The sequence below is a fragment of the Ursus americanus genome, chromosome 3, assembly GCF_024610735.1.
Source record: "Ursus americanus isolate L20-20 chromosome 3, mUrsAme1.1.p, whole genome shotgun sequence".
Lineage (NCBI taxonomy): Eukaryota > Metazoa > Chordata > Mammalia > Carnivora > Ursidae > Ursus > Ursus americanus.
In genome coordinates, this window is record NC_142129.1 from 68,609,663 (window position 1) to 68,634,369 (window position 24,707).

Sequence of the window (24,707 nt, forward strand, 5' to 3'; positions counted from 1 at the left end):
GAAAGAGAATGGTGGGTAAGGCAGAAAGAAACTTTCACCTTTTGTTTAAGACACCTTTGTTTAAATATTATGTTTTGCCATCAGATTTTACTTTACATTATTTCAAAATGGTGCAGCATGGGGGAGGGAGACTGAGGAAAACAAATCAAAGTAAAAGATAAGGACTGCAGACAGTATGCGAATACCATGCTGTCAATAACTCCGCCCACACAGACTGAGCAACAAGGACTCCAGATCTACTCATGGGTCTAGGTAGCTGGCCTGGTAATCCAGCCAAAACACTCACTGCCCTGAACACTACCCCAGGCAGTGTTCCTACCTAGGTTCCCCTTGCATGAACCTAGACAAAGACAGAGCATGACATCTTGCTAGAAGGGAATCAAGGGCAACAGGGGAAGCATAGTCCCTAGTATTGCTGTATTTGTACCAAAAACCTGTGTTCATTATTCTATGATTTAAAGAAGTTCTACAATCTACAACTTTATTCCACTGCCAAGTTCATATTCTGAGGGGGAAAGAAAGGTATTTTGAAGATTATGAGAAATTAAATACACGTGTCTATGCTAAAGTATAGTACACAAAAAAGATATTCTAGTTCCAGTGGTATACAAACTTTTGAGTGCATAATCCAGAATGCTCTCAGATTCCCTCAAGTAGTTTCTTTCAAATGAAATAAAAAAACAATAAAGCAGTTTTGACTTTTAAAAATAACTTTTCTTGAAACTAATTTAGATAAATTTCAAGTGAAAAAGAAATTAAATGCTTCATTCGCAGACATACTTTAACGTAAACACACTGATTCCTATTCCCAGTAAATCCCAAATACATGACTCTGTCGATCAACTCAAGAAATGTCAAATAATGTAAAAATGTTCCCTGTCAGTTATAAAAGTGAACAAAACTGGTGCTACTCTATCTTTTATTAAAGATGTCGAAACATACCATATCTCAAGGAAAATACAAGGTATTGAAGGGGTACAAGTTTTCTTTCAGTTTTCAATCAACTGGGGACATCCTATTACTTGGTACTTTATGTATTAAACTACACAGTCATATAACCTGAGACAATACAGTCAAGGGCTCTTTGTGCAGAAGCAAATACATGAATTCTGTTTTCATGCTTTCAGAATCTTAAGACTCAGCCCTCAGTTGCCCCATGTAATCTACTGCTAAGACCACAGGGTCTCTGCCATCTGCCAAAACCCTTATTTCCAACAAAAGAGCAATTGTGACTAGCAAAGAAAAGAGGAACATACACTCTACCTAGGAAAAATTAAGACATGGACAAGCACGTACATTGTGCATATGAACTTGCCTGAAGTATATTTAAAAAAAATTACATCAGAATCCAGAAATGCTCTGCATCACATGCTGTTCTCTTATGGACATTTCTAAAGGGAATGTACTTCAAGATTCTCCAATCATCAACAGAAATGAAAATACATTTAAATGTTAAAGAAAATGAGAGTATAAACAGTTGGAAATTAATTACTATTCCTAAGATTACCAGAATGTCAAATGATTTTTCACTCTGATTCACTCAGGTCCAAGCAAAGATTAAATCTGCCTTTCGTTAAATTCCACAGCTCCAGATAAATTAAATGAATTTTTAAAGTGTTGACGAATCATGTCTGAACAGTCCCAACCAGAGAGCTCAAGAACAGGTAGAGTACTATATTTAGAAGACCAGAGGAAAATGAGCAAAAGAAAGGAAAATAAATGCACAAAATAAAAAAGGTACATCCAATTAATAAAAACAAAAAAGGAAGATAGAATAAAATTCCTTTCATTTTTGTGGACTCAACCTCACCTACACGTCAACTACCTCTATCACTGTATCTCATATCCCATTATCTACAGGAAGTAAGCAAATTTCACATGCTGTCCCAAGTAGGAACAAAAGTGTAAAAAAAGGGAAAGGGGGTTTGGGTTAAGCAGGATGAATGGTGGTCAGCAGAGCAAAAAATGCTGGTATGTGAGGAAGAATTCCGGTGGAAGACTTGGCATCGCCATCAAACAATTCCAACTAATAGCAAAGCTCTCTGAGCCACGCTGACATTGTCGCTACATCACCAAGTTAGAAACACAACTCTAACAGAGGTCCTGCCAAGACGAAGGTAAAATTAATTCCTTGGGACATTTTAATATATTTGTGCATGTATTTTTACCTATTTTCAGAGGATAAGACAAACTTTTCTTTTTATTACATGTACAATTCACATGTGTAAACACAGCATGCCTCTTATATGATGCACTCCCTAAAATAAAGCAATTATTATTCTAAGTCGCCATTATAGATTTTTTCAATTTCAATCTTTTCACCAGGTCAGATAACTGTAGTCACAGCTTCTCCACCACATATCACTTAAATATCTTTTTTTTTTAAAAAAGATTTTATTTATTTATTTGACAGAGATAGACAGCCAGCGAGAGAGGGAACACAAGCAGGGGGAGTGGGAGAGGAAGAAGCAGGCTCATAGCGGAGGAGCCTGATGTGGGGCTCGATCCCATAACGCCGGGATCACGCCCTGAGCCGAAGGCAGACGCTTAACTATTGTGCCATCCAGGCGCCCCGAAATATCTTAATGAGAAAGTACTCAGAAGCTAATTCACACTAACTTTAAGAAGCCCAAATAAAAATTCCTTTAAAAAACATTTTGTATAGTTAACTCTCATCAAGTAGATACTTTAGCACAGCCCAAATTCTTAATTATTGAGAGAAAACTAAGTGCCAATATATGTCACCTGCTACCTCAAATTCCTGCCACCAAATTTCCACATCCATTCTTTCCTATTACAATAGAAGGTGACCTTTTCAAAGTCAACTCTACTATAATCCCTACAAAGCCTTAGCATAATATTATGTCCTCTATTTTATTTTCAAACTCTCACTTTCCCATAGGTTTTCAAATATGCAAATTTCCCCCTCAATTTCACATCTCCCCTCTTTATAAAATTTCCTCATCCTATACTTATGCTTCAAGCAAACCTGTCCCAACAAAGTCAGCTATGATTTCTTTGCTATAAATCCAATGGATAGATACTTTCAGTCTTCATTTTGCCTGTTATCTCTGCAAAAGAGACTTCATCCATCATGATAACCCATAATCTCCTATCCACAACCCTCATACCTTGTCATAGCTAACTCCTATGCCCCTCCTTCAAGTCCTCCTTAATGTTGACCCCGAAGGAGAGTTAGATCCCAATGCTTCCCTTGTATGCTCAACACCCATCTCCCTAAGACCCCATCCCACCAACTCACTCTGCCTTCTTCAATCCAAGCCCTTCTTGATAGATTACCTACATAATCTAGAAAACCAGAATTATAATGATTACATTATGCATAGTCCAACACTATTCAGCCAATTCTAAAGCAACGCACCTGGCATATAACACACACTCAGTAATGTACAACTGCCTGAATTATGTTCACCCAATCATATATAAGCTGTTCTCATGATAACTGATTTAGCACCACAAAACAAACTAAATGTGTGCTAGGTCTCTTCAGGACCCAGAAGGCCCCTGTTAGAGATTTTCAAATACATTCAACATATTAGAGCTAATTCTCTATTTACTCAATTAAAAAAATCTAAATAACTTAATCAAGTCTTTAATACTGACAGTTAATCAGTGTCACAATGGATCAAAACAAAATATCCCTGGAACTACCCAACTACACATTTCCTAATCAAATAAAAAGTATGTTGATTCAGTATGCACGATCCTAAAGAAAAAAATACCATAAATATTAAATAGCATCTCTAGTGGGAAAATAGCTAGCTCTTATCGTACATCCTGTAGAGACCTGTGATGTGGGAGTATATTAAAAGAAAAAAAATTAATTAAATCTGCATTAATGTTTTGGTCCTTCCTAATCCTTTTATTTTTCAGATACTAACAATCGACATCTACACCATGGGTGCATCATGCTTACTGACTGCCAGAATTTCCATACAGGACAGACTGAGCGGCTATGTTCTAGGATAGGTATGAATTTAATTTGAAACTGGGTTTGCTTGGCAAGCACACGATTTTACTTAGATTGTATGTTTACCTGAGATGGTTTTAGAGGAATGATGGAAATTATACCTGGGGATTGAGCCTCCCCAAGGGACTGCCACCAGTAATGCAAAACCTTCATTTTAAGCAGACCAAAAACCCATTAATAAAGTAGAACTAATAGCAAAGGCTGTAATGGCCATTTTTACACTGTACATTTTATAAATAACTACAAATGAAAGATGTAACACATCAAATACATAATCACTTAAATATGACAGAGATGATTATTACATAAAATTAAATCACACTTAAATTTTCCAAAATAATTCTTATCAGGAAGAGCCAAACACTTGAACTGTCTGGATCTGAAAAACAAACTGCAGTAACATTCTCAATATTTATAAGCCGGGGAAAGTTAAGGAAGAAAAATTCCCAAGGGATGCAAGAGAAACATAAACAGATAAATTTATTCTTCTCTACTACTCTATAAATTGGAAAGAATATGAAAAAAAAAGTTTCAACGAGGTGAAAAGAAGGGGTAGGATTAAAAAGTATCTGATCTCTCACACCTTAAGAATTATTATTTCTAATTTCATTGTACTGCCCGTTTATGAACAAGAATGTTAAACTAGAACATAGCACTTAATATTAATTTTCAATGTTTGTTAACATTGTATGTTACACAGCTCATATGTTAAAAACTGACAACAGAGTCAGCTTTAAAATTTTTATATTACCTTACCTTATGCAACTGTAATGTTTAAAAGTGCTGGCGGCTTTCTGACATTCCAGGCACAACTGAATAGCTCCTGGATAGTCTTCCTCCTTAAGATAACAACAAAAGTCATTAAAAAGGAAACATTTTTCTTAAAGTCCCTGAAAAAAAGAAATCTCTGTTCATTCTCCATCCAAAAGTTACAGAACCAGAAAATTTTAATTCCTCTTAAGGATTAGAATATCAATGATAATTAATAAAATATAAAGAGACCACTAGCTCCAAGCCTAAAACGTATGCATAGAAAAAATAGTTTTCCCTTGTATACACAGTAACGGCCCTGTAAGACCATCACATGTGGATAAAGCCTACACAAAATACTAAGCTGCTTCACAGGGAAGGTGTTCTTTAACTGTTAATATATCTTCTTTCTAATGTTTATATAAAATGTTCCAAACCAGTATGAATTCCACTTGTAATCAACACTCAAGGGTTCTACCACCGAGATATCAATAAATATTTTAAAACAAATAAAGTTGTTAGAAAGTGAAATATTCAGTCTATGGCCATACCACCCTGAATGCGCCCGATCTCAACTGATCTTGGAAGCTAAGCAGGGTCAGGCCTGGTTAGTACTTGGATGGGAGAAAGTGAAACATTCGTTAATAGCCTTGGAATGTTTTTATCATCTAAACAGTAATTTAATGCCAAATGAAATTTTCATATGCATTTCTCAAATCTAAGTTAGAAGTCACATGGTGATTACTGAAAACCATAAAAAAATTTTCCTATGCTCATCTCTATATTGGATAGGTGTACTTCAAACCAGGGGATGCTAAAATAATGACAAAGTACCTACCTGAAGGACCTCAAGTATTATGGGAAACACGCACATTACATTATGCTTTATAAAACAAGTAGGCAGTAACAAATGTCTAACAAAGAGAATGCTAACAAAGCATCAAAGAGAAAACAGCTCACTCAGAAAACCAATTAATATATGAAATAGTAAACAAAACTCAAATATGACATATTCCTTAAATTATTCCTACATGTTTTATACAAAAGATAATTTTATTGCTATTTGGGTGCAAATACAATCAATGTACTGAAGTTAACATTCCCACATTGCTACAAGGTAAACATTTCCCCAAATAAATTTTTCTAAATGAAATATGTCAATAGAAAAATGCTCTAGAGCGAGTACCTTTACATGTCTAAAAATGTTCTTTATACCAGGTAGCAATTTGAAAGAAATGCACATCTGAATGTTTTCCACTATAATTTTTCTATTTAATAGTATCAGGATCACCAAATTTCCAAACTTTGTTTACTTACCTCCAGCATTTCACTTAAGCGCACATCTGTTCTTTGCTGGAAAAAAAAAAAAAAAATCAAAGGTAAAATCTGTCTCAACCATAAAATTAAGTCTTCATTTTTAAATAGTAACCTGTATATACCAATGTTTTTATAGTTCTCAGAGATTTCAGAAGTCCAATCAGCAACTGACGTTTCCTTTGATTTGCAAGAAGGCCTAAACTAGCTTGAGTAAAACCTTCCTTGGCAATATTCAAGTGTCTGCAAAAAAAAAAAAGAATACTTAAATTTTTCTATTATATTAAGAACACTATTCACAGAACAATTAGGCAACTGACGAGGTGGTATCCTCAATTACTCTTAAAAACAGGAATTGCGACTACTACTTGACAAATTTATTCAACGGCTCAATCTCAACCAGCATTACTCAAAGCATGGTGGGTGGACTGGTGCCAGTCCTCAAACTGTTACTGATCCATTACAAGAAAAGTACAGAAATGGAGAATAAGTATTAAAAAAAACCACTTAGAGCAAAAATTGACATAATACTTTTAAGTTTGATGAATTAATAACAAAAAAAATTGAGACTATATTCACTATGCCCTTGGTTATTTTCTTAGTATTTTGTTTTTACTGCATTTTACAAAAATAGTCTGTTGTAAGTTGGAAATTAAAAAAGAAAAAAAACTGATCCTTATAGTTTGAGAAGCACTAATCTAAACAATATAAAAACAGTCATATGTTAAAGCCATAATGAGATTTACAGATATTTCATTTCACACATACTTTCTTAGCTCAGTTTTTAGATAATATATATTCAGTTAATGAACAGTATTCTAGAAACCATAGTCATAATAAAAAAATCAATTATCAATGACAGTTTCACAATTTTTCTTGAAATATTTTCCAGCTTAAAAAACAAAATATTTATCAAATGCAATACCTCCTCCCATTTGTGCAGATAACAGCAGCTAACTGAAGACCCGTCTGTAATGAGGTAACTCTTTCAAGTTCCTATGGAAAAATCAGGTATAGGTTATTGTGGAGGAGGCATTTTATTTTTCTTTATTATTCATATGATACTCTAAAAAAAACTTTAGTGGGTTTCAAAGAAAAGCCTTCTTGGAAAACAAAGTAGCAGCAAAGATAGCTAAAATTGAAAACTGTTGGTATATCTTTCACAAAATGATTTAAAATGTCAACTTTCAAATGATTTTCACAATGACATAAGATAAAATATTTAGTCAGGATTGCTTATAAGGAAATCTAGATCCAACCTGTTTTATACAGGCATAAACAAATACTAATAATACATCCATTGAAATGTCTCTACCCAACAGAACTTCAGAAGATAATCAAGGATATGACAAGTATGATTTCTGTTTGCTAAGACGCTTTGACAACAAATGTCTTCATTTGAACACTGGTAGGTATTTCAATGGATTTTGGAGTCTCTGATTTTCTGATTCAAAGACAGATTCAGTTATAAGATTCTAATTTTATTATATTTAAAGACAGACTGTTACACTGCTATTGAGCAGTCATTATTAATGATATACATGTTACAAAGTACACAGAAGGAATTTTCACTGAGTCTTCTAAAGTTTGGAAAAACCGAAGAGATTACTTTAAAATCAATTACAAAACTCACTTCATCAGTTTGGTAAATTCCCCCAAATGAGAGAAAAAAACATACATATATAGCCCCCCCCACACCCCAAATAGAGTCAATACGTTGCTATAGAACTACAGACAAGAGAATAAATTACTTCAACAGTTTCAAGTATAAGTCACTTAGGCATTTTTTAAATTTTCCTATTAAAAATAACAAATATCACCCTACCTTTACATAAGCAGGCTGTTTTTCAAGGATTAAATCTGCTACTTTTTTAGAGACCTATAAAACATGCAATCAAACAAAGGAAGTAAAAGAAAAAGCCGCATACTTCCTGTTCCATTTTACATTGTAAATTTTTGTAAGAATATTCCTAGGTCTTCCGAATAACTTCTACAGCAGATATTGGCATGCTCTGGGCTATGAAATTAATAAAAGAGATACAACAGACAGCATAATACTTGGTCCTTAATAGAAACTCAATAAATGGTCATTATGACTGTTAATAATAGGAGAATCATCTGATTGCCAGCATGCACAAGGTGTGAGATCTTAAGGGTGTAAGATTTGCTTTTACAAAATGTGAACTTGTAAGATAAATAATCAGTTGAATTTATGGACACAGTATCTGGGAAACAGAGAACATCCTGTACCCTTTAGAAACTTTGTACCACACAAAAAGACAAAGAGTAATTTGGTCCTCTACTTCTGAAAACTTGAAAACGTGTTTTTTGGGGGACTTTTTTTGGAATGTTATGAACATACCTAAGGTTTCCTTGGTCAATTCCATGAAAAATGTTAGTGTAAGTAAGAATTATAACGATTTGGAATATGAAGCTCTCATTTCAGTTTCAGGGGCACCTGGCTAGACTACCCTACAGGTACCATGGAGCATGACACATTCAAAGCATTTAGTGAATTTCTGCTCCAAAAACTCAATTAGTTCAGTTTCCCTTCCCCTTCCCCAAACAACTGAGAACAAAGCATTACACACACATTCAACTACTGCATTAATCCTTCTATATTTTCTTAACTCCTCTGAATTTGTATAGATAGGAATTTATATATAGACAGAAACCGACCTAATTTTATCAAACTGCGTTTTTAAAATAGTTTAAAATAGACAATATAGTTGTTAGTTTGCACTGTGTCAGGCAGTGTACTAAGTGCTTTCCCTGCATTATCTCAATTAGTACTCATAACAATCTATAAAAATGGGTTCATTTTCCAGATGAAAGACCTTAAATATAGTAGTAACTGATCCACAGCCCCCACAGCAACGCCGGATTCAAGCCCAGGTGTTCCAAATTCCAAAGGTCACTGTGCTATCTGGCCCCTGTCATGGGGCTCATTCCCTAAAGAATACTACCACATCAAGCACAGAGACAGATATGTACATATTTAAACATGCTGAAACCAACAGAAGGCAAAAGACGTCACCATCCACTGGAATCTAGTTCTCCAAAAGCACAATATACTTTTACCACACAGCCCTCAACTGGCCAAGTCCCTTCCCCACACCACTGCTGCTACCCCCAGGGAGATCCCAGCACCCACTGAGACTTCGGAGTGTAGTACAAAAGAAGGAGAAGTACAGCTTCCTTTATTTGTCAGATGTATTATTAAAAATCACATCTTAAATTCAAACAGATAAATTACTACTGCTCCTCTAGTATTAAAAAAATTAACAAGATCCCGTACTAACATTATTTAATCTTCTACAGTATAATCTGAGTTTTATTAAAGGAGCTCAGCCTAGTGCAAGGAAAATCACAGAATCACAGAATTTTACAGCATCCGAGAAAATGCAAGCCTAACCCGTCACTTCACAGATTTAGCAAGGCTAAGTGACTTGTCCAATGCCAGACAATTAATCAGTGACTACAACTGTAACATTCTGAATCTTAGCTCTCTTTTCTCATTGGACCTATTTCAACTAGAAGTGGGGGCCTTTATTATGAGGTAAGAAATTATAGTAGGGAAGTGACAAGGAGCCTAAAAATACTTAGCAATCTAAAAAAAAGTTCAAAAATCTTTGACCACATTCAGGATTCCAGAGGAAAAACCCCTCAGTTCTAGAAGCAAATCTATATCAAGGTAATGTGAGGGAAACTGAATAGGCATTAAATTTTTAAATAAATGTATCATTGAGTCTGAGTCATGTTAAATAATATTTGTTTAACATGTTAAGTTAAAACATAAAATCTGCAAACATTACACCTTCCTGCTGTTTCATTTAGTTGTATCAGAAAGGAAGGTGTTTTTTACTTACTGCAGCTTGCTGTTGTTTCAGTTTGTCTCTGTACTCCTCTAATTCTTGCAAATTGAGAACAGGAGGGAGCTTCTAAAAAATACCCATAAATAAAGAATAAAAAATAGTTTAATTTGGTTTCATTTACCTGCATAACTCTGACTTACTATACTCTGTGCATGTAAAATAGTCTCACCCATTCCCACCCACTCCTCTTGGCCTCCCCACTTTCCCCACTAGACTTCAGACACAAAAGCTTCCACATGTTTGTTGCCCAACCCTCTGGGGCTCAAGTTCCATCCCTCACCCAGCGATATAGGACAGGAGAACAGGAGAAAGTCCCACATCCTAACCTCCCCCTTTACCAGCCACAGGTATATCCCTACTTTTCTACCACAGAACTCAAAACATATTTCCCCTCTGAAATACTAGGAATAGTAACTAATCGCTACAGTGTGATAGTAACAGTTGCTGGAGTACATTCTAGATTCCACATCAGCTTTCAGAAGATAGAAAACTAACAAAAATGCATACCACTGTGTATACTAGAAACTCCAAGTTTCAGTCAATGGATTGATGAAACTCAAAACGAGCAGGGGCTGACTGTGTACACAGTGCATATAAAGTATGTACGCATACTGTATTTGGTTTCCTCTAAAACCAGATTTTACTATTCTTTTTTGAATTTCCCATAAATTTAAAATTTAAAATGCCAACATTATAAACATCATGGCATAGAGGTCTTTATCATGGCTAAACAATTATGTAAAGACACATTCATGATTAAAAGTCTTGAAGTTTCTCTAAACATATTTTGACAAAATAAAATAAGATAGAGGCAGCACACCAACATATTGTATGCTAGCAGTTAAAAACCAAAAATATAGAAATGTTTCCTGGACCAATATTCTACAGCTGCACTTAATTTTACATTTTTAAAAATAATTTCATCATTAAACAATGTGGACAGTTCAGTAAATCGCAATGTGGTCATCATAAACCAGTCCTGGTATGAAGGAAGGAAGGAAGGAAGGAAGGACAGATGAACACCCCTAAAAAAGCATTCAAATCTCATCCACCAATTCAGTCACTGAACAAGATAGGGTTTAAATGGTTTTAATGAATTTTGTTTTACCTCCAGCTCATATTTAACAATATCAAATGAGTCCGTAGAAAAATATACTTGTTCAATACTATTAATTAGTTCTTGTTCAGCTTGAGGGTCACTAGGCTGCTCTCGAAGTTCTCGAAATTCCTCCTTTAAGAAAAAAAAAAATCGCAGTTAGAGTACTTGTACTGGTTATAATTCTACCTGCATGGATATAAACAATCATCTGTCTTAACAGTCACAAATCTCTTGGGAATCGTTCCAAGCAAGGAGATAAACTGACAGAAAACAGGAGGGTTCATGGAAAATTAGGACTACTAAAACACTAAGATACTAAAAACTACTCATCTATTGGAGAAAAAAAAAAAACTGGCCAGTTTGAAGATTCAGATTTTATTTTCAATTCAGTTGTGTGTGTGCCAACTGGTAGGTGAAAGAACTTAGAAGTTTAACAAAAGGAAAAACCAAAGTGACTATGTAGTATCTATCATACATACATACTATATATATATATTTTTTCCATCATTTAACATTCTAAAATCTGTCTCAGCACAGATAACCAGGGAATATCTCAATGACTTGCAGGTCACAATCAGCATTAAAACCCTGAGCAGAAAGACATCCTTCCTTGAGCTGGAAATCTCACTGCTCAGCTAAGAAACACTGGCTCCAGAAAAGATTCACAAGTTTAGCTCTGTAATCCTATGAGGCTTCCTTCAAAGTGTGCTGATAATGCAATTAATGATCTAATTATGAATCTAAAGCTCTGTATTTGATGAAACACTTTCTTTCTAATGATACAGAATGGAACTTCTATAGATCTATACAACTAAAAAGAACTTGACAGACAAATCCCTACCCCTCATGTCAGCATTCTTATCTTATACAATTTCACTGCATAATTGGATAAACCTTTAGTTAACTGGGAAATTTCATTAATTCAGACAGCCACTCTCTGCCATACTAATTAATCAACACATTATTAGAGACATATAACAATTTAGTCCTTTTTTTTATTCATATTAATCTCAAATACATTTAAGAACACAAAAGAAACTCATATTTAAAATAATTTTATAGTCATTAAAATAGTAACAAGAATCTTTAATAAATCATCATTAATTAAATACATAGAAATTATAATGTCAATTAGAGAATATTGTTTTCCAAATAGAAATACTCCAGATTATTTTATTGCAGGGCATAGATTCCATTTATAAAAAAGAACCTAGCTTATAGATCTTTTAGACTTTAATTTATAATTTAAATATGTAAAATTATTAATTATAAAATTATCTCCTCTTAGATTCAAGCTAAAAGAAAATATTAGAGCAATAAATCTGAAACTCAAGAGAATAGTTGTTTATATTTAAAATTCCAATAAATTTAAAAGAGAAGGCAAAGTCATACAAAAATCAAATCTACATAATTGAAAGTGCATGGGAAAGAAAATGCCTCTTCTGTACCAAACTCGACTAATAAAATATATTAACCAAAAAAAAGGGGGGGGGATCAAATATACAGTCATCAGTGATTTAACATGCAATCAAATACTATGAGTAAAGTAAGAAATCCAGTGTCCTAACAGTGGGAGCTGTGTTCCTCTCTCTCTCTGTGTGTGTGTGTGTGTGTGTGTGTGTGTGTGTAGGGGGGGTGGTTATCGACAACAAACAGACTAATCTGCACTGCACCCTGGACAATGACACTAAGAAACAGACTTGGGTTAAAACCACACCACTTACAGAAAGGTTTCCAACTTGACTACTCATGGGCAACCTCCAAGCATTTAATAAAATCTGAAATGAGTGAGACATGAAATGGAAAACGAGATCAGAAATTCCTGGCAATCTCCCTAAGAGTCCACAGGCATTTGAAACACCAGCTTCAGATGCTGCGAGCTGAGGCAGGGAAAAAGACCCAGGTGAGGATATGGCAATGCTGCCTCCCTAGGAATTTCACAGCACCACTAACAAACAAATATAGTCGGTACCATTCCAAAAAAAAAAAAAGAAAAAGAATGATCATAAAAATTGCTAAGATTGAAAATAGCAAGTACGAAATCAAGCAAAAAAATTCAAATAGACTGCAATAAATGAACACTTTCATCTTAAATATAGAAATGCCAATGACATATAACTCCATGCTGAGGTTCTCCATACACTACCTAATTAATTCATCTAAAACCCTTAGGTTTTAGTTGTGACTCTGGTATTAACTTGGGCAATTTAGTCTCTCTGTGCCTCATTTTTTTCACCTGTAAAGGACACACACACACACACACACACACACACACACAGTGAAACAAATATCCAAAGTTATTAAGAATGTCAAAGGGAAAACATTATTTCATTTATAAATATCTCGCAAGTCTACATTTCACAAATGTAATGAATCTGTAAAAAGAGTACAATCTGTATATGTATATAAAAGGTCAAGTGCCATTTCTTCTTGGAGAACTAAGCAAATATATCACAGACAGCAGACAAACCCGTATAATTTCAAGAACAGACACATAACACTTGACACTCGAAGTAACCTAGACTAAGGAGAGGGATAAAACCAAGAAAGGCAGAGAAAAAAACATAGCACACAAAGTAGAATTCAATCCAAAACAAATGCCCAAACTATTTTTCCCCATAAAATACCTCTCCTTTCGGACAATTTAGTTGCTCCTGTGTGAAAATACACACCTGAACTCATTTAGACAAATTTCATTCTAACTAGATTCTGACCACCTTGTTTGTTTGAATCCCACTGCACCTGATGCAAGACTCTGCTTCTACCTGATCATTCCCTACATGTTTCACTGCGGTTAGTGCCCCCTGCTCAATCTGATAACACACCTTTTAAGAACTGAGATTTCTCCTTACTCTCCATCATTATGCTCTGTAGTGCCAAGATACATTGAAGATAACAATCAATGATCTAACTAAAATTTACAGTGAGCTGTATAAAAAAAAAAAAGAAAGGAAAAGACATTATGTTGTTCTGATAATCAAAACTTCCTACGAACTCTTAATAAAAGCTCTCTTCTAGCTAGAAATAACAAAAAATGTTAAGTGATTTTAGGGATACTTTAAGCATGTAAGTTAGAAAAATAAACAGAAACAGCAAGATTGTATATTCTTACCACAATTACCCCATAATTCTGCCATTATATAAACTGGTTTCCTCGAATTGGAGATATAGAAAAATACATAATTTTTCACCTAAACCCAATTTTGCAAGCCAATATATATGTATGAGGCAAAATTTTACATAAACAAAATGAACGAAAGATTTCCTACAAAAAAATTTAAAAGGCAAAATCAGGGGACCAGAATAACAAATGAAACTTCTTATACCATATTAAAATACGTGATTTCTTTTCGAGTTACAATAATATTTGATAAGCTAAGTTTGAGAATCAAATATTTCAGTCTAACAGACTGCTACTATAAAAATTCTTCAAAGAATTTTATTTTACAGTAAATTTTAAGTCACATAGTAACTAATAAGTACATGTTATCATTAAGTGGTATAAATGTTCTATAAAACTTGAAAATCCAAAAACAATATATCAACAACTATAGACCATCAAAATTCGCCACAATTACACTTAAAGAAAGAGTACATTGCTTACCCGAAAATTAAAACTGAAGAAAAATTAAAATTAAGGTAATGAATTTAATTGTAAACGGGATAAAAATAAAAATCCAATGGCAAAAAAGAACAAATCAAGTCTCTCTTCCATACTATCATTAGGAAATAGCCCACCTACTTTCAAAGCTCTCTTATCATACCTTTCTCAATTGAGTCACATATTTCAATTTAACATTTTAAAAAATTCCCACTATGTAAGAATTCCCTATCCTAGGCCATACAGAAACAAAGGTGAGTAAAAAAATAGCTGCTGAAGTAATAGGAGAGGTCAGATGCATAAGTAATGCCCCTGCAAGGCAGAACCTAAGGGAGAACAAATAAAACCTAGGGCATCAAAGGGCAGTGAGTTCACATTTGATGGAAGAAGTGCCACTTAGAGAAGAGAGAACAGGTGAAATTTCAAATTTGAGAAATTTGGGGAAATAAGGTAACAAATACAAAGCAAAGCAAGAGTAAAAACTGTAGTGGGAAAGCACGCAACAGGTTAAACGGGAGAGGGTGGCTTCACAGGGTGGAAAAATGTCAGGGGGAGCACCTACATGGACACCAAGAGGCAATAAAATGCAACAATAGAGATTTTTTTTAATCCAATATATTTTTATATATCCTGAACCATATTTTTCCTTTACTAAAAATACGTTAACACACATCACCGTGCCAGATGCTATATCAAAAAAGTAAGCATAAATATTCAATATTTTCTTAACATAATGACCCAAGCAGGATTAGTTTAGGCAAGTGGTAGAAAACAAAGAAGTTAGTCAATATTTTAGAGGCTGTCTTTTCAGCAGTCACAATACACTGTAGGATTATATCTAATTCTACCTAGCCTATATTTTTCCATTTTGATCAGCTCTGAGATAAAGCTGTATGAACATACATATAAAATGCACATCATAAATGTAACTTTATGAAAAATGAAGAAAAACAATCGTAACAGAAATTTAAGTGAACATCTTTGTTTTAGCCAAGTCATTTTTCCTCTCAACATAAACAATAAAAGGTTTTATGAGAACTGGGGATTCAAGTCTATAAAACAATTGAAGCCCTCAAGTGTAAGGCGTTTTAAAACATTTCCAGTTTATTTATGGTTTCTAAGGAACTAGTCTATAACTTTACAAAGCAATTTCCCACTTAAGAGTTCATCTCTTAAGGGAATGTATTCAAGGTTAGGACAAAAAAAAAAAAAAAGACTATAAATTTTGCACTTAACCACTACTTTTAAATTATACAAAATACCACACAAATTAAAAATGCCAACTCAAGTTCCAATCTTTCAGTTCTATTCACTTTCATAAGTGTAAAAAGTGAGTTATGACAACTTCACAGTTCTCCTTATCATTATTAAACTCAATTTTCTCTTTAATTTTGAAAAGCAATTTAACGTAATTTTTAAACTCACAGAACAGAACAGCTTGGAAACTTATAATCTTCGGTAGCAGGTTTTTTTTTTTTTTCAAACAAAAAAGATGAATGCAAAATCTTCATTTCATAGGTCAAGTTTTTAAAGCCCCACAAAAAATGTATAGAATTAAAAAAATGAAATGCAAAACAACTTCCATTTCTGTATGTAGTTTAACAGACTACAGTTCACATTACAACCCTGAATGGCAGAATGCATTATGTTGAGAGGGAGTGAGGAAGAAAAAAAAAGAAATTTTATTCTTGTAAAGCATGTATTGGGGTTTACCAAGAGAAATCTTATCAAAGGTTTTTTTCTTACTGTTTGCATTTCTTTGTCAATCAACACAAAAAAGCTACTCTGCTATAATAAATTCTAAAAATTATAGTCTTATCAAAGTTAATATCACATTAGAGCTTTAAATGAGCAAAAAATGTTTAGCTACCAAAATCTATACAGAAGAAAGAATAAAAACATGAAGTTTTCAATACTCAATCAGTATTATAAAAATCATAAATCACTGAACAAAAATTGGTTTTGTTTTCAAATGAAACAGGATTCAAGATCAGATAACCTAAAACCATACATACACCATGTAAATTTGTAATGAATTGACAGATGTCTGATTACGTGGGGGAAATGGTACATTTTCTTAAAATCCCACTAGAACAACAATAATGATCCATCAAAGCACCGGGCTCATCATCCATTTGTGTTTGTGTGTTTTAAATAAAACACAGCCTTTAAAGCCTACCTGTTGTTGTTGTTGTTGTTTTTCAGGCTTTCAGTGCCATCTAGTGGAATATTGGTGAGGTTACAATTTGAAGGGAGGTTTCCATAAAATGATTTATAGATTTTTCTAGAAGGTTATTAAAGTGGCATTATTTTAATCCAGATTTATAACACATTTAAGTGACTGAAATAACGTATTGAATCACTTTTTATACAAAAAAGCATCCAAATAAATAAATATTTGTTTTTAAAGAAAAAGATCATGAATAAGAACCGATTTTATTCATAGAAATATACCTATTAACATATACCAAAAACACAAAATTAGAAAGCAAATCCTTCATATGTGATACTCTGCCAAATTATTTACTTCTCTTACTCAACAGTTATATTTTTAACAAGTATTTTTCTAAATTTATTTCTATGAAAAGGAAAACATTAAAGACAGTAACTTTAGAGATACCAAATATTTTTTTTTTAATCTATCTTTAAAAATTTCTCAACTTCTGTGAAAAACACCAAGCTGTCTGCCACATGCCTGTCCATTTGGACGCTAATACTAAAAAAAGGCACGTCACAAATTGAAGTAAGGAGAGAGAAGTTCAGTGTATAGTCTGGATTCTGTTTTTCTGTTAGTTTTAACATCTCATCAGACCCACTCTCCAAAAGAATACTATGTATTCTGAGAAAAGACATCACAACACCTTCAACCTCAGTGTCTAGAAACCAGTCTTTCCAATACCTTCACTTCCACATCCAATAAAATCCTCAGTCCTAACTTCTGCTTTTTAAAAATCTCTCAAATTTAACCTAAACTTCACGTTCTTATCTTCTTTTTAATCACGCAATTCCGTTTCATAAGCTGAATCTTTACGTCAACACCTGAACCTACTACCTCTCCGACTCTTACCCCAGCATACTTTCCTCTTATCTTGTTAAAAGTTCTGAAAACCAAGCTCTGTACTTACTGTGTTTTTAGGATTCTTTTCATGAATGCTAAGAAGTCAAGTCAAATCCACTTATCTTACATCACAGAAGTATTTTACAAGCAAGAAAACATTCTGGGCAAACTCCCAGAATGTTATATAAGAGAAGGTACTCGATAAATATTTGTGGAATGCATTAAGTATGCAAACAAAAATACTTTCTTATATTTAGACAAATATATTTTCAAGTTTTGACTGAAACAGATTTCTTTTGTTCCCTGGGCCTGTATTTTTCTTTAATGAAAAAAATCAAAGGCATGGCTAAACCAATCATGTAATAGTAAACCTAGCTGAATCCTATTTGTATTTATGAGTTTGTAAAATCAGGGTCTTAAAAACAAACAAAAAACCTTAATCTTTAAAGAATACTATCAGAAGGCAGTTCAGAAAAAATAAATATTAGTATTCTTTTTATCAGCACTTTTTATGATATATAACCATTACAGAAGAACTATGGAAAGTGTTTACTTAAAGTCAAGACACAGATTTATAAGGTTCTGAATACTGATATTTTTAATTATGATTCAACACATACTCTCGAATACAGTCCTAATAAATTCTGTAACTACTAACCCTGTGGCTACTGTGATTATTATATATTAAAATAAATTTTGGTCTCAAGTCTTCATAAGTCTTATAACCAATTAAATTAAGTAAAAACTATTCACATCATTCAAAAAGTATAAATTTCTTTAAATGGGTAACAAATTTAGTCAGTAAATACTATAAAGATTAATTTCTTATATCCTTACCTCAGCATGGAAATCCCATTAATTTGAAGTATAACAGAATCCATTTTCCAGTAATGAAATTTTAGGTCATCACTAAGTACTTTTTCCCACAAAACCTGTCCATAAAACTTCAAATTTTTTTTCTGCAGCAGTTCCTATAGTTCCCCTTTCTCCATTCTTGTCATCACGTCCTCCACTTGCAAAATGTTATTTTCAGCTCCACACGGGAATCACCTGAAGATCACTAAACTTTACTGCTGACACCTGGCTCCACCCCACACACTGTGACTTAATTAGAATGGGGTAGGGCCTGGTTATTAGTGATTCTAATATGCAGCAAAGCTCGTACACCACTGACATTGACTCTGAACAATTTAAGTTAAGATTTTTGAGCTCTCTCTCAAAGTTTCCTCTTCTACAGAAAGTTCTGAAAAGATACCTAATATTTTTTCTATTTGCTCTACCAAAATTCCAAATTTCCAGTATATGGATCATTATTTGACTCACGTATCTTAAAATGGGATACAGTGTCATCCTGTCCATAAAATGCAGAAATTGTACCAGATGATTTCTAAGGTTTCTTCCCACTCAGAATTTATATAGTTCTCAAAAAAAAAAAATCAATCAATAGTCCTTTCTGGATTCTCAAGCACACCTAACGTCCTTCAGTTTTCCTTCACCATCCTCCTCTTTCTAATGAGTTACACCATATGAAATTTGTTTGTATTAGATTATTTTTAACCTGAAGAAACAGCCATTTCCAATGATTCATCCTAATATTTCTCTTCTATTTATCTTTTATACCAGAATTTTTTTAAAAAGATTTGAGAGAGAGAGAGAGATTTGAGAAAGAGAGGACACAAGCAGGGGGAGGAGAAGAGGGAGCCAGAAAGAGAGAGAGAGTATCTCCAGCCAACTTTCCACTGGGTGTGGAGCCCAACTCGAGACTCGATCCCATGACCCTGAGTTCATGACCTGAGCTGAAATAAGAGTGAGACGCTTAACCAACTGAGCCACCCAGGTGCCCCTATACCAGAACCTTTAACATAACACAACCCAAGCTAAAGTATTTCTTTCTTGATAACCCCACCGAAATCTCAATTCCTATTACAACTTAGACATTATGACAAGAAAGGGAAGAAGAAACGGGTCCATATCTAAAGAACAAGGATGCCTTTTTTTTAATGCTCTACATACATATACTTGAGTCAGAGCTATTAGATGAAGTTAACGTTTAAAAGTTTTGCTATACAAGTATTTACATTGACTACTTAAATAGCATAAATTGGGTTTATTTTTTACTTCCTGCATTAGAATATCAGGGAAACCCAAACTAAGACAGTGAGGCATTTTTTTTAATTATTGAGAGGTACGACTGACATGTAAAATTATTAGTTTCAGGTGTACAACATGATTCAATATTTGTAAACAATGCAACATGATAATCACAATAAGTCTAGTTAACATCCATCACCAGACATATAGAATTTCTTTTCTTAGATGAGAACTTTAAGATCTATTCTCTTAGCAACTTTAAAATATGCAATATGGTATTATTACTATGGTCACCATGCTGTATATTACATCCCAATGACTTATTTCTTTTGTAACTTGAAGTTTATACCTTTTGACCCCTTCATTCATTTTGCCCCCTCCCCACTGCCTCCGATAGCCACCAATCTGTTCTCTGTATCTATGAGCTGGTTTCTGTTTTGTTTTTAGATTCCACATGTAAGTGAGATCCTATGGTATTTGATCATATGGTCTTTCTCTGACTTATTTCACTCAGCAAAATGCCCTCAAGGTCTATCCTATGTGTGCAAGCATGCGAGCGTTCACAGGCACACACCCTTTCTTTATTCATCCATCTATCTATGAACACTTTAGGTTATGTCATCCATGTCTTTGCTATTGTAAATAACGGTGCAATGAACATGGGGGTGAATATATCTTTTCAACTTACTGTTTTCATTTTCTTTGTAAGTGGAATTGCTGGATCATACAGTAATGATATTTATAATTTTTTCTGTTAAACTCTATATATTATTATTTTTAATTTTTTGAGGCACCTCCATACTGCTTTGCATAGTGGCTGTACCAATTTATATTCCCATGATAGCACACAAGGGCTCTTTTTTCTCCACATCCTCACCAACTTGTTGTTACTTCTTGTCTTTTTGATAACAAACAATATAACAGGTATAAATTGAGTTAAAAAAATATCTACCTAAGCCAAACTTTTGGGTAGCTTGCTTTTCAAACCTAGTACTATACTGTAAGCATTTTTTTCTGCAATACATTTTACTACGTTTAAAACCCAAACTTCAGAATAATTTATAGAATTTAACACCATTTTTGAAAAAGAAAAAATGGAGGAGAGAGGAACCTACACTGACTACTTCATGTGAAAGAGCTCTGGCTTCAGAGTTTAACTCATCACCTTATTTAATACTTTATGGTATTTGTCATACTTTGCAAACACCTTGTTTACTGCCTGTCTTCCCTCCACTTGAGCTAAGCTCCCTAGCAACAGACGAGTTTTGTCTTTTTAACTGCTATATTCAGTCCCTAGAGAATGTCCAGCACAAAACAGGTGCTCAATAAATTTTTGAATATGCATAGGGAAAAGACCAAAAGGCAATGTTAACCTTGACTATATTGGTGATTTTGTGATTTTTTTTTTAGGTATCTTTTTCTGTTTACTGTGTTTTCTATTCACAGTATATATTATTTTTTTTATTACAGGAAAAAGTTATTTTAAAATAATCATTTCAAGGCACCTGGGTGGCTCAGTCAGTTAAGCATTTGACTCTTGATTTTGGCTTAGGTCATGATCTCAGGGTTGTGAGATTGAGCCCCTCCACCCCCACCCTTCAGCTCTGTGCTCAGCGGGGAGTCTGCTGGAGATTCTCTCTCCCTCTCCCTCTCCCCCTGCTCGTGCACACTCTCTCCTTCTAATAGATAAATCTTTAAAAAATAAAAATAAAATAATAATCATTTCAAATTAAAGTTTTAGACTTTGTTGAAATACTTTCAATGGTTTGAAAAACTCAATATAAAGGTCATTTTTTGAGGCCACAGAAGTTCAGGTTATCAAGAACATCAATTTTAAGGCAACTGTATAAAAACAAATCATGTAAAAATATATATCACCATCACTCATCATCAGGGAAATGTAAATCAAAACTACAACTCACCCTATAGCACTTGGGATGTTTCAAGAGAATGCAGACAGAACAAGCATAAGGAGCTTATGAGCTTTCTTAGCGTGAGGCTACATTTAAGCTGATTGCATTGATACTAATTTTACTATTAACCGTTTTATAATTTAACAACTTAGCTTCTTAGACTAATACCCCAAGCTTAACCATCACCTGAAGTATTTACATTTGCTGACCTTGCGATCCCAGACTGGCCTCTCTACCCAGAGCCAGTCATCTCAAATCACACACCGCAGGCCACAGATGGGGCTGGGGTGGGGGGTCAGTGAGATGATGGGGTAATGAAATCATCATAAATTCACCACCTACCCCTGCTGGAAAAACATCAAGGTTCATCATTCAAAGACAACAAAAGTTCGCACAAGGTTTAAAAATAACAGAAAGTTCTTATGCAATACTTTCATGTATTTTTTAAAGAGGCTCACTCATCAATTTTACACTGGTTCTGAAACATCCAATGCAATCTAATTCAAGGCATGTTCATAATGCACGATCTGTTTTCTTGAATCAAAGAAATAAGAAGAATTATTTGTCAATTAGGATTTACTGTTATCACTTAGTTCCCAGTTTCATCAGATGCAACAATCTTTTATAACATCATACAAAACTGTTCAAAATGCCTCTTTAAGTTTTTTCTCTGAGTCATTTCATGCAAACTGCCTGGTTAGAATTTTATCACATTTGGAGAATATGTTTGGGTCTGACCCAAATTAAAGCTAAGTTATAAATACAAGATTCATGTTAGGGGGTAAGGCTCCTCAGAGGGGTGGGAGATCACTTTCCTGAGCATCGGACACTGAGGTGTCACGACGGCCTTATGATTGCTGACGAAGAGAAACAAGCCCTATGTACTAAGATGCCAAACAGAAAGAACAAATAGTACTTTCAAATATGATCCTCAAAATTGAAAATCAAAAGAGCAGACATTCAGAAGAAGACACTGATCTGTGATGGAGCTACTATTCAGAGAGGCAGCTCCAAGTGGCAACACCCCACGGTGAGAAACAGCACGGATTTATTGATTTATTTTTTATAATGGTTAATAATTCTCCTGAGGGAAAGCCAGCTAGCTTTCGAATAACACCTATTAAAACTGTAAACTGAGACGTTCACATGAATCAGGGGATTAAAATCTAAGATATCTACAATTTAGTATAAATTATGCTTTAGCTACTTACTCAAAATTCTGCTCCATAAAAAAACATAATTAACAATGATTTTTGACTCACAGTGTTATTATTTCATTTTATTTCTCCAAATTACAGCAGAAAAAACAAGTTCACATACATACATATATATGTGCGTGTGTATGTGTGTGTCCGTATATAAAACTGCTTTCAGGCTAAGAAGCTGATATAATAATAAACTCAAAATTTATCAATTTTACATTTTCTGCTCCACTATAATAAACCATACTGCATCCCAATGAGTAATGAAAGCAAAAACAAGCCCTAAGCCTACTATACTATAAAAATTTACCTAGCTTTATCATAACTACCATCTGCCTGTGGGAAGGAAAAGCTTCTGTGAATCAATTATTATCCAAAGGCAATATTATTTCTTAAGGAAGTGAAAAGTCACGCTCACACATGTAGATCCATACCTTTCCAGGGACCCGGAGACTCTCAATGGCACCAAGATCACCAAGGCTTTCCGGAGGGCTCTTCAGACCCTTAAAAAAATAATAATAAAATAAAAAGAATTTTAATTATACTGCAGGACTGTAAAATGATAGAACATACTTACTAAAATAGAAATCACCATTTTAAAAATAGAAAATTTCCTGCTTTAAAATATATAGAATATATGTTCTAAAAACAAATGTCACTTAATACATATAGTACTATTATTAAATCAAGTAAAGATGTACATTTGGAAGTTTAAAATAAAAGTATTATATGGCAGCTTCACAACTAATGGTTGACGTCTAACTTAGCCATGGTTTAAAAACAACCAAAAGAAAAGAAAATTTGGTGACAAAAAGCATTCTGTAAGAGCACTTATATATTAATCATTACCAAATTCACCTGGTAAGAAGGACCAAGTATTATGATTCTCTGATATAATACCCCAACCAGCTGAGCTAACCAAAGACTTTTAAATAATGCGAATTGTTTAATTAATACATAAATACCCTTGATTCTACCCGATTATTTCTCACCAATGTACCCAATTTATACTGTACAACTGGGACTTAAATCTCATATCTTGCTGCTTTCTACTGTTCTTTAGCTCCTTGGTACCCGGTAATTTCTATATTCACATCAACTGAGGGATTCTGAAAGTCTCATTTGAACCAAGGAAAGTTATCAAGGGAGAAAGAAGTTAGTAATCTCACTTTGCTTTGATAGGACTCTTTTTAAATATAGGCTATTCAAAGCAGATATGTAAAGTCCCTGTAATATTAGTCTGTAAACAAAATTAGCTGGAACATAAATTTGAAGAGTGTTTTTGTCCTTTAGATGCCCTATATTGGCCCTTTGATGTCCTCAGTAACTAAAACATACGGCATACTTAGGTTGACCATTTGAGACTTACAGCACGACTTATTTTTAAATTATAGAGCTTTGTATTTTATCTTCCCTATTATAAGATACAACCAGTCATGACTACAATTTTTTTTTAAGATATGCCTCACCCCCAATTATTCCATTACTCCCAGAACACCCCACCCAGGCTTCTCTCACTTTCTCTCATATTCTCTCTCTATCCCTCTTCCTCTCCCTCTCACACACACACATACACACATATACACATACACGAGTGCAAAACTTCATAATTTGATTAAAAATCATGACCACCCCAAAAAACATTTTTAAAACATAACTGCATGCCTTTTTTTTTTTTAAGACAAAGTTTGAGAGAGAGAAAGAGAGAAGGAGGGAGCACAGGCACATGCAGAGGGGGAGGGACGAGGAGAGAGAGAGAGAGAAAGAGTCCCAAGCAGATTGCACACTGAGTGCAAAGCACAACACAGGGCTC

General features: G+C 34.0%; 1 protein-coding gene across 4 annotated transcripts in view; it reads right to left on the reverse strand.

Moving 5' to 3' along the window:
- VPS50 (VPS50 subunit of EARP/GARPII complex) overlaps positions 1-24,707 on the reverse strand; it is a 239,281-nt gene that overhangs the window by 209,436 nt on the left and 5,138 nt on the right. For 3 of the 4 annotated variants that reach the window (XR_006778775.2, XM_087861076.1, XM_045793245.2), the window contains exons 2-9: positions 23,329-23,397; positions 11,039-11,161; positions 9,925-9,996; positions 7,881-7,934; positions 6,981-7,051; positions 6,181-6,298; positions 6,059-6,094; positions 4,748-4,830 (exon numbers count right to left, since the gene is read on the reverse strand). Coding sequence is in view for 3 of the 4 variants with exons in the window: in XM_087861076.1 (XP_087717202.1) it covers positions 4,748-4,830; positions 6,059-6,094; positions 6,181-6,298; positions 6,981-7,051; positions 7,881-7,934; positions 9,925-9,996; positions 11,039-11,161; positions 23,329-23,397 (626 nt within the window). In the remaining variant the exon portion in view is untranslated. The remainder of the gene's footprint in view (positions 1-4,747; positions 4,831-6,058; positions 6,095-6,180; positions 6,299-6,980; positions 7,052-7,880; positions 7,935-9,924; positions 9,997-11,038; positions 11,162-23,328; positions 23,398-24,707) is intronic. The other variant, XM_087861075.1, reaches the window with a different exon arrangement.